At 51.9% G+C, this 16,332-nt stretch overlaps 1 protein-coding gene across 7 annotated transcripts in view; it reads left to right on the forward strand.

Moving 5' to 3' along the window:
• The window catches only part of DNMBP (dynamin binding protein), an 85,333-nt gene that overhangs the window by 38,026 nt on the left and 30,975 nt on the right, over positions 1-16,332 (forward strand). For 3 of the 7 annotated variants that reach the window (XM_030571090.1, XM_030571089.1, XM_030571092.1), the window contains exons 2-5: positions 1,069-1,223; positions 1,988-2,038; positions 5,168-5,290; positions 5,755-7,722. In XM_030571090.1, coding sequence (XP_030426950.1) covers positions 1,079-1,223; positions 1,988-2,038; positions 5,168-5,290; positions 5,755-7,722 — 2,287 coding nt within the window. In that variant the 5' untranslated portion in view covers positions 1,069-1,078. Of the gene's footprint in view, positions 1-1,068; positions 1,224-1,987; positions 2,039-5,167; positions 5,291-5,754; positions 7,723-12,546; positions 14,714-16,332 lie in introns of those variants that run through there. The other 4 variants (XM_030571093.1, XM_030571096.1, XM_030571095.1 and 1 more) reach the window with 4 other exon arrangements.

Genomic DNA, 16,332 nt, shown 5'->3' on the forward strand with positions numbered 1-16,332 from the left:
GACTCTGGCAGTGCACGGGTGGGTGTTGTGGTGCCCTGTGGCTCTGGCAGTGTGCGGGTGGGTTTTGCGGTGCCCCATCACTCTGGCAGTGCACGGGTGGGTGTTGAGGTGCCTTGTAGCTCTGGCAGTGTGTGGGGGATGTTGCGGAGCCCCATTCACTCTGTGACTCTGGCAGTGCACGGGTGGGTGTTGTGGTGCCCTGTGGCTCTGGCAGTGTGCGGTGGGTTTGCGGTGCCCCATCACTCTGGCAGTGCACGGGTGGGTGTTGTGGTGCCCTGTGGCTCTGGCAGTGTGTGGGTGGATGTTGCGGAGCCCCATTCACTCTGTGACTCTGGCAGTGCACGGGTGGGTGTTGTGGTGCCCTGTGACTCTGGCAGTGTGCAAGTGGGTGCTCCAGTGCCCCATTCCCCCCCATGGCTCTGACAGTGCGTGGGTGGTGGCGCATCCCACATGGCTCTGACAGCATGTGGGTTGGTGATGCCCTGTGCCCCCCATGGCTGTGGCAGTGCACAGGTGGATGTTGCAATAACCCCCCATGGCTCTGCAGTGTGTGGGTGGGTGTTGCGGCTCCCTGTACCTCTTTTATATGAGTATCAGAGGCAAGGTAAAGTTGCTGCTGCTGTTTATCTGCCTGCAGGTCCCTCATGCAGCTCCTGGCAGCCGGTGTGCCCAGTCTGGTGTGTCAGGGAAGCAGTGAGCTTCCTCTCCCGCCTCTTATTTCCCTTCTGACAGGAATTAATTTCCAGCATCTCTCTCTGCTGCTTCCTGATTAGCTCCCCCTGATTCAACACAAGTGCACACTCTGGCACCAGGGTCCAGAGAGACGGAACAGGGCAGCTAAAGCAGGGCTTCAGCTCCCGCTTGCAATGAGCTTTGATCCCTGTGGGATGAGTGAGTGCAGGCATGCGGACCCCTGTGTGGTCATTAGCCCATTTTCCTTGGAGAGTGTTTGGTCTGTCTCAGCATTTACACCATGCTCATTGCTCTGTGTCTCTCTCTGGTGACTCTGTGCTCATTGCCGTGTGTCTCAGCCTGAGGGATTGCGTCTGTCTGTGTCTTGTCCTGCAGATCCTGAGCAATGGAGGCTGGATCCGTGGTGCGGGCGGTCTTTGATTTCTGCCCCAGTGTCTCCGAAGAGCTGCCCCTGTTTGTGGGGGACGTCATAGAGGTGCTGCGGGTGATGGACGAGTTCTGGCTCCTTGGGAAGAAGGAGGGGGTCACAGGTAAGAGCTGAAAGGTGCTGAGCGGAATCCACAGAGCTGGAGGTTTCCTAGGGTCAGTGGTTCTCACCCTGTGGTCTGCAGATTATGTCTAAGGCCATGGCCCCCAAACTCTGGGGAACGGCTCCTAGGGGGCATGGTGGAACATTTTTGGGGTGTGCAGCAGGGCTCAGGCCAGCCCCCGTGGGGAGCAGGGAGGAAGCACTGCCCAGCCCTGTTCTCCCCACTAGCCACAGCTGCAGGTCCAGCTGTGGTTCCTGGCTCCTGGCCCTAACCACGGGCTTGCTTCTGGCTGCAGTTCCCGACCCCGGGCCCGCTCCCAAACACGGCCCCAGCCTCGCTCCTGGCCCTGGCTCCCAACCATGGTTCCGGGGAGGGCACGGAACATGGACAGAAACATTTGGGGACTGCTGGTCTGAAGGGGTCCACAAACAACAGACTAGAAACTGAACAGAATTTAACTGTAGATACAAACAATAGGTTTTCCAAGGGGTCCACACCTCCATTCAAAATTTTTTAGAGTGTGCAAGTGGAAAAAGGTTGAGAACCACTGTCCTAGGTAATCTTAGGCAAGTCAGTTACCCCATCTGGGTACATTCCCCCTTGGCCAAGGGCCAGTCTGATGGTGGATACAGGGGCCAGAGCTGTTTGACCAGATCCTGGAGTCTTCCCTCACTTGGGCTGTATCTGATGCTCAGAATATTTGCCTGTCAGCTTCATGTCGAGTCTACAGACAGTCCTTGTTCTTGTTTTTGTTTGTTTTTCAGTAGCGCTGAGTGCAGACAAATCTTCAGCAGATGGGAGCCTCATTGTGCCAGGTGCTGTACAACACGTAGTGAAAGAGACAGTCACTGCCCTGGCGAGCTCACAGGCTACTAGACAAAGCCATGAAAGGGTGGGAGGGAAACAAAGACACAGAGAGGGGAGGTGACCTGCGGGTCAGTGGCAGAACTAGAAACAGACCCCGAGTCTCCGAAGCTCTGGTCCCATGCCCTGCCTCCTGGGCTCTTCTGCTTCTCCATGACAGTCTCTTCAACAACCGCCTATTTCTGCTCCTGAAAACTCCCTCTCCCACAGGCCAGTATATGGACCTATCCAGCTCAGGATGGAATGTGATTTCATTGAGCTCCTGAAGGACATAAAGAAAGATTGGAAGCTCCAAAATTCCCACAAAAGGCCGTTTTAAAGTCTCGTAATCTCAACAGCTCTTTGAGAGAACATTCTAGCTCTCAGTCAGATGGGAACCAGATCACCTCAAAACATGACAATTGTTCTCATCTAGTTACAAAGTGGAATCAAATCAACCTTTATAATAGGACTATGATTACCTTAACTTTGGAGAGGCTACTGCCCCTCTTTCTACCAGAGCAGAGACCCAGAGTCCTGGTCCTACAGCTGCTAACATGCAGACCTCTGCAGAACCGTTATCTTCTCTCTGTGCCTCAGGTGGCCAACAGAGGGCAATATGTGTGCACATATGTATGAACACACAGTCTGCCTGCTCCTGCCCCTACTGACATCCTTGGCCCCAAACTATCTACAAGGAAAATCACCAACAGCTACTTAATCACAGTATTTTTTCCCCTGGACCCATATTCTTACAGAGATATGGCTGAGGAGAGTGTGAAGGGGTAGTAACTAGGTGTGTCCTGCTAGCTCAAAGATGAAGAAACAGACAAAAGTCGATCAGGCTAATTCTTAATGACTTGTAACTGAAAAACCATTTGAATTTCCTGCTTTCTCTCTGAGAAAATCTGTCGATTTTTCAAACTAATTTTCCAAACTAAAAGTTATAGGGGGCCTAAAATAGACCTTTAGAATGGAGAGGCTGCAACCTACCCATAATAATACTTAACATTACATGGAAATTAATTAATGAAGCCTCACAACTTGGTGAGATACAGCAGGATTCTTATTTCCATTTATAGGGAGGGAAACCCGTGCAGAGAGCAGGGAAGAAACTTGTTCTAGGTCACACAGGAAGTCAGCAGTAGAGCCTGGTTAGAATTCAGGTGCATATTAGGCCACTAGCGCTGCAGATTACGGATAGTGACACACTGAATTACACTGAATTGGGAAGAACCATGTCAGGATGTCAAGAGAGCATCCAGCTCATTAGCCCTGTGATTTTCCCAGAAAATAATATGTAAACCCAACTTTACCAGAGCATCTACACAGGGCAGTTTCCCTCATCGTGGTAATCAGCCTGTCGGTATCTGAGCCATATCTCACCGTAGTATCTGAGCACCTGACTAAACACTGGAGATGTTGCTAATCTGTCCTATGGAATTGCAAACTATCGGTGCAATATATGTAGGGCTCTACCAAATTCAGTATCCATTTTGGTCAATTTCGTAGTTATAGGATTTTTAAAATTGTAAATGTCATGATTTCAGCTGTTTAAATCTGAAATTTCACGGTGTTGTAATTGTAGGGGTTCTGACCCAAAAAGGAGTTGTGAAGGGGGTGCAAGGTTATTGTAGGGTGGGTTGGGGTATTGCCACCCTTACTTCTGTGCTGCCTTCAGAGCTGGGCAGCTGGAGAGTGGCAGCTGCTGGCCGGGAACCCAGCTCTGGAGGTAGAGCCGCCGCCAGCAGCAGTGCAGATGTAAGGGTAGCATGGTGTAGTATTCTGCTTTGCTGCCTTCGGAGCTGGGCCACAGTCAGCAGCCACCGCTTTCTGGCTGCCCAGCCGTGAAGGCAGCAGTGACATGGTATGGTATTGCCATGCTTCTGTGCTGCTGCTGGCAGGGTGCTGCCTTCAGAGCTGGGTGCCTGCCCAACAGCCACCACTCTTTGACTGCCCAGCTCTGAAGGCAGCACAGAAGTAAGGGTGGCAATACCATGATCCCCTAAAATAACATTGCGACCCCCTGCAACTCCCTTTTGATTCAGGACCCCCAATTTGAGAAACACTGGCCTCCCCCATGAAATCGGTATAGTATAGGGTGAAAGCACACAAAAGACCAGTCTTCACTGTCTGTGACACGTTTTTCATAACCATAGCACTTTGTAGCTTACAACCCGAGTCTTGCCATCTGACCTCTGTGTGCAGCACCCCAGGGGGCAGGTCCAATTGCAGGATTGGGGCCTCTTTTTATAACCAGTACATCCTGATCCTGACATGGGGCTTCCCTGTCATAAGACAGAAGATGGAGGCTAAAGATTATATAGTATCAGAGGGGTAGCTGTGTTAGTCTGAATCTGTAAAAGCAGCAAAGAATCCTGTGGCATCTTATAGACTAACAGACGTTTTGGAGCATGAGCTTTCGTGGGTATTCACACACGAAAGCTCATGCTCCAAAACATTTGCTAGTCTGTAAGGTGCCACAGGATTCTTTGCTGCTTTTAAAGATTATATGTTTGCTTTCCCTGTCTGGGTGTTGGTGACAGTGAGGTCACAGTAATTGTGAAGTGCTGGAATGGGTTACCTAGGGAGGTGGCGGAATCTCCTTCCTTAGAGGTTTTTAAGGTCAGGCTTGACAAAGCCCTGGCTGGGATGATTTAGTTGGGAATTGGTCCTGCTTTGAGCAGAGGGTTGGACTAGATGACCTCCAACCCTGATATTCTATGATTCTATTATTCTAATTCAGGTGGGCTGCTCATTGCCCTGGGGTGTTGGTTGGTCTATTGGGCATGCAGGGGGGAGGGTACTATATTTTTCTTAAAAAAATAACAACAACATTTTCAGAAATCCTCAAGAGCACCTGACTTCCAAACCCCTGGTCATTTCTGTGGGCCATGGGGCCAACCAGAGGGGATCCTGGAAAGGAGTGGGAGAGGAGGGAAGAGTCTGAGTGATGGTGGGGCTGGAGACGAGGTAGATCCTGGGGGAGGCTGGGTGGTGATGTGGGATGGGTTGGATCTTAGAGGAGTTGGGAATGGGGGAGACAGTCTGTGCCCCTGGGGAAGGGGTAACCATGTGCTGACAACTGCTTCTCCTTCTAGGGCAGTTTCCCAGCAGTTTTGTGGAGGCAGTGGATATTCCCAGTTTGAAGCAGGGAGAGAAGCTGTTTGTCTGCACTAATGACTTCATGTCCCAGGAGCCAGGGAGCCTGTCGCTGCAGAGAGGTAACCTCCGCTCCCTCCAGTTGGCTCCTGCCCTCCCCCACCCCTCCCCTGTCCCTTTCTGTCACTCGTGCCTTGGGAAATAGAGGGAACCTAGAGCTCAGCGCTGAGGAGGGGTTTCCTAACAGCACTGTGGATTCTAGGTCCACAGGCTGCCTTGTGCTCCTACCCCTCTGCACCTGCAGGACTCAGGCCCGCTTCGTACCCTGTGTCCTGAGTTCTGCGTGTTCTGCCTGTCTCTGATACACATACGCTGCATTGGGGTGGTCTACAGGTGGTCCCACAGCCCTGGTGTCATCTATGGGGCTGGGCCAATACCATGTAGGTGTGCTGCAGGTGCCCCACCACTGCACTGTGTGTGACTGGGCTGGCGAAGGAGGTGAGCAGGCCTGGAAGGGGAATGGGGAAAGACTAAGAAATTGCCATGGAGATGAGTCTCTGACCCTGTGTTTCTCATTCTCCCCCAGGAGACCTGGTGATCCTGAGTGGCTCCCTAGCCTCCAGTTGGCTCCAGGGTAGAAGCTGCCGGGGCTCCAGGGGCTTCTTCCCATCGTCATGCGTGCGGGAGCTTTGCCTCTCGCCCTGGGGCCGCCGGCTCTCTCAAAGCACTGTCTTGGAGGTGCCTGCTGACTCACTGGGCCAAGCCCGAGCTTTGATGAGCCTCTCTGCCCAGCTGGAGGAGGAGCTGGACTTTAGGGAAGGGGATGTGATCACCATTGTCGATATCCCTGAGCCTGGCTGGTTCACAGGGGAGCTGGGAGGTCGAAGCGGGATTTTTCCAGAGGACTTCGTGGAGCTGCTGGGTCCCTTGAGAGTGATAGGTGGCCCAGAGGGGCCGGGGCTCTCCGAGAGTTACAGTGTTAATGGCGTGGCAGATGTGCCCCCCGAGGAGGAGGGTGGGCAGGAAGGGAGTGAGGAGCCGCTGGGCATGTATGGCATTGCCCTCTATCAGTTCCAAGCGCTGGAGCCCCAGGAGCTGGATTTTGATGTGGGAGACAGAATCCAGATTGTGGGGGCACTGGAAGATGGCTGGTTGGAGGGTGTGCTGAGGGGGAGACGTGGCATTTTTCCTCATCGATTTGTCAAGCTGGAGGGCTCTGCTCCCTGCATGGAAAAGAGGGGCACTGGGAAGTCACAGGAAGAAGGCAGCTGTGGAATGGCCATCCATCAGGACCCAGCAAGTGCCTGCGCTGGGGCCCTTCCCCTGCAAGGGGAGGAAGGGGAAGACCTGAGTGCCAGGGGCTCAAACCATGTTGAAGGGAAGTCCAGTATAACTTTGTCCCAAACAGCAATGAGGTCAGAGGGGCCTTCTGATGTTGAGGTTGGACAGTCCAAGCCTGCATTCTTGGAAGGGCACCCTCCCAGCACAGAGCTCCAGGGGCCCCTTCCCAAGGACACAGCGGGCTCCCTCCCCATTGACTCTGCAAAGGCTATCAATGGCATTTTCCCCACCCCTCAGCTCCCTCCCCAGCCAAAGAGCAGACTCCGTGGCCAGGCGGTTGAACTGAAGCCCAGCCAGAGCCCTTGGGCCTTGCAAAGGCCCTTGGACATCCCTGCCTCACCTGAGAGGGATGGAGAGAGTCCCAGTGTTCCCCCATGGGCACCACGCTCTCCCCTGTGCAGTAGCAGGAGACAAGTCTTCCCTTCTTCCAGCAGCTGGGCTGTGGCAGAGCCTGGAGAAGGTCGGAGGAGCACGCTTTTCCAGGACCTGGCTGGCTGGATGGAAGATCAAAGGCAGAAATCTAAATCCCGCTCTTCCAGCTTCAGTGGTACCCACGAGGGCCTGGATACATGGCCTGGTGCCCGAGCAGACCGGCTCTCGCCCATGCTGCATGGAGACAGCTGCACTGACCTCGACTCCAAGCTGACAGAGCAGCTGGCGCAATTTGAGAAGAGCCTGACTAGCTCTGGAGCTGAGTCGGACAAGAAGGTCTCCCGCCACTTCTCCATCCTGGACTACAGGTCAGAGAAGGACATTGTGCGTGGCTCCCCAGAGTATGCCCCCCACTGGAGGCTGCCGGAGACGAGGAAGGGCCTAAGACCTCCTCCTCCTCGCCCCAATGCCCCAGCCCCAGCTGTTTCTCCCTCCTTCTCAGTGCGGCCCTCCCGGCCAGCCCCTCTCCCTCCTCCAAGCAGTCAGAGAAGGAACACGGCCTCTCCACAGCTTCAGCCCAGAAGCCAGCCCAGGCAAGAGCCACAGGCAGAGGAGGGCCAGGGGGATTCAGACGGGGCAGCTGCGCGTCAGTGCCCCTTTCTGCTGACAAGGATCCGGGAGGTAGAACAAGACCTGGAGGCTTATGGCAAGACTCAAGCTGAGCTGAACTTGATGCTAGAGGAGCAGCAGGATGAGCTGGTGAGATCAGAGACCCTGGAGAACCTGGATTTCTGCGACTCCAACATCAAAAACCTCAACGCAGAGTTGCAGGAGCTGAGAGGTGAGACTGCAGCAGCACTGGAAATCAGGGTGTGGGAGGTACTGGCCCTTTCTCTGTGTTATGGGGGTTCTGGCCCCGCCCTTGAGCAGGCCGCTGTGGCAACTGGCTCCTCTTCTTTCCTTCTGGGTTCTGAAGTTTGTCTATTTTTGTCCGAGTTGTTCTTGTACTAATTTTCATTAATGAGGCTCCCCAATGTCCCCTCCCTTTTCCCCCATCTCCTTCCCTTCTTTTGACACCCCCCTCGGTTATCCTTCCCTATGTCCCTCAGGCTCACCTTCCCCACTCTCCACTCCTCCCCTTGTACTGCTCCCCCTTCACACTCCTCATCCTTGTTTCCCTCCTGTCCTTCTCTCCCTGCTTCCCATCCTCTCTCCCCTTGTTTGCTGTAGGGGAAGCAGCAGGCCCAGAGTTGCCTTAGAGGAAGGCAACTCCTTGGAAACAGCAGATCTGACAGTGCCTGTAGAGAGACAAGTATCAGAGGGGTAGCCGTGTTAGTCTGGATCTGTAAAAAGCGACAAAGAATCTTGTGGCACCTTATAGACTAACAGACGTATTGGAGCATGAGCTTTCGTGGGTGAATACCCACTTTGTCAGATGAAGTGGGTATTCATCCACGAAAACTTTGGCTCAGATACGTCTATTAGTCTATAAGGTGCCACAGGACTCTTTGTGGAGAGACAGGTGGCAGCTTTTGGCCAGCTCTGGCACTAGGCTTGTTGAATGGCTCCTGCCTGAGATTGAGCTCCAGAGCCATGGGAAGTTGTGTTCCGCTCTGGACGTCTCTGTGCCAGACAAATCAGAGTATGTAGAGAAGAGCAGTGAACCTGAGCTGAGTCCCATGCACCTGCCTTTCTGTGGAGTCCAGAATTTCAGCTTCCATTAGAAAAAATAACTCTCCCATGCTTATGATGGTCAAGAAAAGCTTAAACACGGTGTGCCCTTGTTGCCAAGAAGGCTAATGGCATTTTGGGCTATGTAAGTAGGGGCATTGCCACCAGATTGAGAGATGTGATCATTCCCCTCTATTCGGCATTGGTGAGGCCTCATCTGGAGTACTGTGTCCAGTTTTGAGCCCCACCCTACAAGAATGATGTGGAAAAATTGGAGAGAGTCCAGCGGAGGGCAACAGAAATGATTAGGGGGAATTTGCAGAATCTGCAGAAGAGAAGAATGAGGGGGAATTTGATAGCTGCTTTCAACTACCTGAAAGGGTACCTGACAGAACAAGGAGTAATGGTCTCAAGTTGCAGTGGAGGAGGTTTAGGTTGGATATTAGGAAAAACTTTTTCACTAGGAGGTGGTGAAGCACTAGAATGGGTTATCTAGGGAGGTGGAATCTCCTTCCTTAGAGGTTTTTAAGGTCAGGCTTGACAAAGCCCTGGCTGAGATGATTTAGTTGGGATTGGTTCTGCTTTGAGCAGGGGGTTGGACTAGATACCTCCTGAGGTCCCTTCCAACCCTGATATTCTATGATTCTATGACTTGAGAGTAACTGGTGCAGTGATATCTGCCTGAATTTGCAAAGAGGCTGTAACAGTTGCTCTAAGAGGGAAGACCTGCCCCATTTCTCTCAATGGGGTGTTGTCACTGAAATGTAAAGATGGTGAGTTAAATATCAACATTGTTAACTGTTTCACTGCTGACCATTTTAACAGAAACATCTGACCTGTGTGCTTCTCTCACACTCCTAAAGCACCTCTCTCCCCTTCCAGGTGCCACTTCACCCACTTTAGTGCTTCTGCAATCCAGCTCTTTTAGCAGTACACAAACACTAGTGGCCACTGAAACCATGGGCACAGCATATGCTCGTTTGGATTCACCATCAGAACAAATAGCACTAGAGCTTCTGCTAGGGGGTCTGCATTTTTTACTGAATTAATTACAGATCTCCATTCTGTCTTTTAAACAAAACTGTCACAAACCTCCTGTTGTAGAGCTGCAGAATACAGGGTTCTAGTTGCAGAATTTAGGTCGGTCTGGTTCAGAGCACATGGGGCCTTGATTAAAAGCGAATAAATCCATGTAACTTTGGGTTGGGGGAGAGAGGATAACAACCTGCAAAGCACCGGGGAGGGAGAGATGATTTGATGTAATGCTGAACCTGGGGGAATATTCCCTGATGGGGGATTCGTCTGGCCAGGGCGCTGTTTCCCCACGGATGAGGTGGGAGCCCCCTGCCCTGGACAGGGGAAGGATCTGGCTGATCCTGTGCCATGGCAGTGACTGAGACTGGAAGATCCTTCACCAGAAGAACAGTGTTGGCCCCACTGTGTCAGAACTAGGTCTATCCTGCAGAGGGAAGCATGGAAGGGAGTCCCTGCAGCCTGGACCCAGGCCTTTCCCAGGTGCTCAAGGTCAGCAGGGGAACACCTGAGCCTTCTGGGGGGAGAAATTACCAAAATCCTCTGGCAGATGCCCTGGCCTGTGGTCCTTGGATCCTAGCCCTTGTTGCTAAGGTCCTTACCAACACCCATCCCAGCACTGATCACCCCATCTTGGCACAGCTGTCAAGGGGGTGGCAGGGAACCGATTCCAACAGCAGCTGCCTCTGCTGAGGCCCTAGATCCCTCCCAGGTGGTCCAGGCCAGGGCATAGAACCAGAGCCGTGCTGGTCACACTGAGGACCGATGACCTGACAATGGACACAGATGAGATGCCGAAGCAGCTACTTCTTGACCTATTGTCTGCCTTGGCAGTATTGCTCCTGAAGTACGGCTGGCTGGCCTACCTGTCCTGCTGGGGCAACAGAACTGCGCTGTGTGGGCCTTGTTTATTCCTTCCCAACCGGTCCCACATGGTTCTGATGTGCAGCTGTCGTGCTATTCCTCTCTCTGGATATTTGGCTGTGTTGTGTCCCTCAGAGCCTCTGGAAACCACTCCCAAAGGTGGTGGTGTCAGCAGTATGCTAGTAGAACACTGGTGTACGGATCCCTGTGTCCAGAGCAGACCCCAATATCTCCCAGGTAATGCAGGGCCAGACAAAGATTGTAGTGTGCCTGAGGAGCAGCTGGGCTAAACTAAACCTAGGAAAGACCTAAGTTATACCAATCAGAATAAGGAACTGCTCTGAGGAGCTGTTAACCACCTCCACTTCTCCTCAGTTGGGGGCATCACCCTCCAGTAGTTAATGTAGTACCCAGCCTGACCCTGTCTCAGTACTCATTAAAACCATCTCCACCTGACAGGCGGACTCTGTGCATTCTTCTTGAATGAAGACCAGGCCCTGGCTGCTGACAAGTTCATTACCTCCAGGCTGGTGGCTGCAGCTCCCTCTGCCTTGACAAGAGCAGCCCAACCCCTAAATAGAACGGGCTGGAGAAAGTGTATCACACTGGAGCTTTCATTAACATGGACACCCCTCTTATCCCAAACAACCTGCCATCCTTGAACAAACAAAAACCTTGAAACAAATCAACTTTAAAAAATAGAAGTAAATTAATACATTTTAAAACAACCCAAACCCCTCTCTGAGGCAGAGTTTTCACCCTGTAAAGGGAGAAGAGCCAGACACTCCATGGAGTCCACTGGGGACTCTGCTTTTGCTGTCAATTCGATGTGGAGGGCACTCAGATATTACAGTGCTGGGCAGCAGATACCACTCTCAGGCGGAAGATAGATAGCTCTGCAGCCCGCTCTGCCAGATCCAATGTAAGACTGAAGATGGCAGATGAATCTGAAGCAGCCTGTCTGGCCTCATGACCAGCACCTGCCATGTCAGAAGGGTCTATCCTGCAGTGGGAGGCACAGAAGGAAGTTCCTGCAGTCGGGACGCAGGCGTCTCCCAGCTGGTCACGGCCAGTAAGGGAACATCTGAACCCTGTGGCTATGTCTACAGGAGCACTTTTGTTGGTCAGGGGTGTGAAAACACCACTCCCTGAGTGACATAAGTTTTACTGACAGAAGTGCCGGTACAGACAGTGCTATGTCAGTGGGAGAGCACCACCGCTGCCCCTTGGGGGTGGTTTAATGACGCCAGCAGGAGATCTGTCTCCCATCAGCATAGCTACATGGGAGATCTTACAGCGGTGCATCCGGTACAGATCTCTAGTGTAGGCATAGCCTGGCTTAGTGGGACCCGTTGAGAAGGAATGAACACGGCCCACCCAGCACAGCTCTATTGGCCTCTGGCAGGCCAGTAGTCCTTCAGGAGCAACAATGCCAAGATGGATGACATGTCAAGCAGTAGCTGTCTCTCTTCAGTTGGAGAGGCTCACAGTGCCTCACAGACCAGCCTGTAGGTGAAGAACCACCCACCATGGCAGGAATGATCCCCGGGATGCCACGTTAATTGGAGCTAGACACGAGAGTGAGCAGGGCAGAGCTTACTCCAAGCCACCCAAGGCTTTGGCCACATCCCAGGGTAGACTAGGAGGAATCCCAGAGAAGGCGCAGCCATGTTCAGAATGTTCCCTTTGGGAAGCCAGAGCAGAAGAGAATATGTCAGTCATTAATTTTGAGCAGGGCAGTGACCGTGCCTGAACAGGGGCAGTTCTCACCGTCTGTGTGACTGACGGACTGTGTAGGGCAGAGACTCTGCCTTGAACGGGGCAGCTCTCACCGTCTGTGTGACTGACCTGTGTAGGGCAGAGACCGTGCCTGAACAGGGGCAGTTCTCACCGTCTGTGTGACTGACCTGTGTAGGGCAAGAGACTGTGCCTTGAACGGGGCAGCTCTCACTGTCTGTGTGACTAATGGGCTGTGTCTGCACTAGTACTTTTGATGATATAGCTTATATCATGCAACAGTGTGAGAAAAACACTCTCTCAAGTGACATAAGTTACACTGACGGAAGCTCTGGTGTGGACTGTGGTATTTTGGTGGGAGACGCTCTCCTGCTAACATAGCTACCACTACTCCTTGTGGATGGTTTAATTATGTTGACGGGAGAGCTCTCTCCCGTCTGCGTAGTGCAGCTACACGGGAGACCTTACACTGGTGCAGCTGCAGTGGTATCGCTGTGCCATTGCACGGTCTCTAATATAGACATGACCTTAGACGCTGCCCAGCTCAGGTTACAGCAGAACCCCAGGACAGCCCTGCAGGAAGAGCTTGTGTAGCCTGATTGCTCCTCCTCTCTGTCGTGGCAGCTGATGACTCTGCTCTGTGGGTGAATAATCAAGGCAACCCCCTGAAGTTTGGCCAGGGAGAGCTGGGGAGAGCCCTGGGAACATGTGGGAGAGGTTTGCTACCCTCATTTGTGGAGGGCTCCACAGGAGCTAACTGGTCTGTGATTTCCTGTGGCCCTGCTTGTTTCTCTTTTTCTGCCGGGGGCGGGGCATGGGTGTGTGCTGTTCTCAGTGTGAGGCTACCTGATGCCCCAGTGCCAGCTCTTCCCTGCCTCTGTGCAGCCTGCAAGGCCCTTCGGGGAGGTCGCTGGCTTGCGTCTTCAGCACAACAAAGCAGAGAAGCCGGTTTGGGCAGGGCAGGCCCATCCAATCCGCAGCCTCAGCTCACAGAGGGCTGGTTAATAATTACCTCGGGCAGCAGATGGGAGAGGCTGGAGCTGGCTGCTGATTGGGTACGAAGGTTAAAGTCTTACAAGTGAATTCAGGCAGAGAGTTTCAGAAGGGAACAGGAAGAGTCCTGGAGCGCTGAAGAGAGGTGGCTGCAGGCCAGGCCCCGAGTCTGGGCCTGGGCTCTTGGTACTGACCAGGGCTGGGCACTCAGCACGCCAAGAGAAACATGTGCGCTTACTCCAGGGCAAGAAACGGGGCCAAAGTTCCAAAGCAGGAGACCCGGCTCCTCAGCTGGGAATATGAGGACTGCAGGACTCTAAAGAGAGGGGACATCACTGAGCTGGATAAGCTCTACAGAGACCATGGCTGGAATGACAAATACAGAGGAGAACGGCAGTATGTGGACTCCCGATCACTGGACAGAGAATGTGAACCTAATGGGAAGGGAGAAAGCCAGTATATGGAGCATGGGAAAGTAGATGAGGACTACAGGGATTACAGGAAGGGAGAAAGTCATTATGTGGACGGTAGGAGAGTGGAACGTGACTGTGGGGATTCCAGAAAGGTAATAAACCAGTATAGGGATGATGAAGACTATGGGGATTATAAGAAGGGAGTTATTCGGTATATGGATCACAGGAGAGCGAATGGAGACTATGAGGATTACAGGAAAGATTGTACCAAGTATATGGACCGTAGGAGAGCAGATAGCCGATATAAAGAGGATGAAGACTATGGGAGTAATAGAAAGGGAGGTGTTCCGTATACAGGCCACAGAAGATCAGATGGGGACAGAGATTCTAGGAAGGCAGAAAGACAGTATAGAGAGGATGTAAACTATGGAGATCATAAGAAGGGAGTTATTTGGTGTATGGATCACAGGAGAGCAGATGGGGATTATGAGGATTACAGGAAAGATGATACTAAGTATATGAACTGTAGGAAAGCAGATGAGGAGTATAGGAAAACAGATAGTCGATATAGAGAGGATGAAGACTATGGGGGTTATAGAAAGGGAAGTGTTCAGTATACAGACCACAGGAGAGCAGATGGGGATAGAGATTCTAGGAAGACAGAAAGACAGTATATCAGGGATGTAGACTCTGGGAGCTACAGGAAGTGGGAAGGCTCAAATATGGGCCTCAGGAATTTAGACCAGGATTTTGAGCCCTGTAGGAAATCCGAGAGCTGTGTTACGGATTGTAGGAATCAGGCTGGAATCAGTGAAAATTGTGAGGTGTCTAATCTGGGACCAGACATCTGGAGCAGAGAGCCCAGGACTTGGGATGTGGAATACAGTGGCTTTGAGGAGCCAGAGAAAGTGGCCACAAAGCACAGGCAGCTGGATTTGGAGAGTTTGGGAGATGGAAACTCAAGGAAACGTATGGGGCGTTCAGACTGGAGCCGGACCTGGGAGCATGAGGCTGAGAGAGCAAGTGATGCAGACTCCTGGCAACGGAACAGCTGTTACAGACGGACAGCCCCCAGTGCCCTGAGGCACTGTGAGTTTGTACGGACCAGGAAGGAAAAGCAAGGTACAAAACAAAATTGGTTGGGAATTAGCTTGGGACACAGTGCAAAGTGTAGGGGATTTTTGTGCTCCTCGTCCCAACACCAGAGCTACCAGCGAGACCAGCCCCCTGCCATGAGCTGTAGTAATCCATTGCACAGCAGACAGTACAGTGAGAACAGCCGATGAGTGAATTACATTTTCAAAGTTAGCTCATTACAGATGTTAAATAACCATCACTGCGAGTCAAAATCATTGTCAGAGCCAGAGAGAGGAAGGGACTTTGCCCAGAGTTACTGGGTCAGATTCAGAACTATGATTTGAATTCAGGAGTCCTGGCTCCCAGCCACCTGCACAGATTGCTAGACCACATTTCTGCTTTTCATTTTTTTGGTAGGTAGCAAGCGATCACCCTGCTTTGTCCATCCCTGTTAGCTTTTGACTGACGTTCGGCTGGTGATGACTTGTGACTCACTGGGTATTTTATCTGATAATCTTCCATTTCTATAGTGCTTCACCCTACTGGTTTTCAGGGTGCTTCAGTAACTGTATCTAGGAACCACTCCCCCAACTCTGCCATGCAGCCCTCCCCGGGTGGAACCTGACAGCTATTTAACAGCAGCTCACAGCAATCATGCTGTGCAGCAGTTTGAGATGGGAAGGGAAGAAAGATACTGTATCTATTTGGAAATGTAGGGAGGCCAATTACCACCTTGCAGAATTCCACTGGGCAAAGACACCAGGGCTGATCCTCTGACACTTCCCTAAGAGGAGGGATTTGTAATCACCATGAGAGATCAGGGATCTCAAAAGGTGACATCTAGCAGCCTAGCTGTCCCTGGTAGTGAGCTGGTCACTGATATCAGAGGGAGGAAGGTCCCTTGCTCATGTCAGCCGCCAACTCCATATTCTGCAGCACCTGAGCTTTCCCTGGACCAGGGGTAGGCAACCTATGGCAAAGGCAGCACACGAGCTGATTTTCAGTGGCACTCACACTGCCCGGGTCCTGGCCACCAGTCCGGGGGGCTCTGCATTTTAATTTAATTTTAAATTAAGCTTCTTAAACATTTCAAAACCTTATTTACTTTACATGCAACAATAGTTTAGTTATTATAGACTTATAGAAAGAGATCTTCTAAAAACGTTAAAATGTATTACATGTAAAACCTTAAATTAGAGTAAATAAATGGCACACCACTTCTGAAAGGTTGCAGACCCCTGCCCTAGACGAATCCCACCCAAGTACTGACTGAATAGCTTGTGAGGTTTAAATTCACAGCTGGAGGGTGCAGACTGCATAGCTGTTGAATGGATTGTTCTTTGATATCTGTTGTTGATTTGGGCACAAAACCCCTCTGGGGTTTAGCTTCCTGCTTGAGAGCAGGTTAGTGAGTGAGTGTGGGTGGGTGGCTGTGATGAGGGGGGAGGGGAGGACAAAAGAGGGGCACATCTGCTGGGGCAAGAGCTCTGCCCTCTGGGGTTGGGATGCAGGGAACTGGGCTTGGTTAGTGAAGCACCCTGTTGGGGCTGCAGGGGTGTTTGAGAATCTCTATTCATATTGACAGTTTTCAGAGTGGTAGCCGTGTTAGTCTGTATCAGCAAAAACAATGAGGAGTCCTTGTGGCACCTTAGAGACTAACAAAT

The sequence above is a fragment of the Gopherus evgoodei genome, chromosome 7, assembly GCF_007399415.2.
Source record: "Gopherus evgoodei ecotype Sinaloan lineage chromosome 7, rGopEvg1_v1.p, whole genome shotgun sequence".
In the NCBI taxonomy this organism is placed as follows: domain Eukaryota; kingdom Metazoa; phylum Chordata; order Testudines; family Testudinidae; genus Gopherus; species Gopherus evgoodei.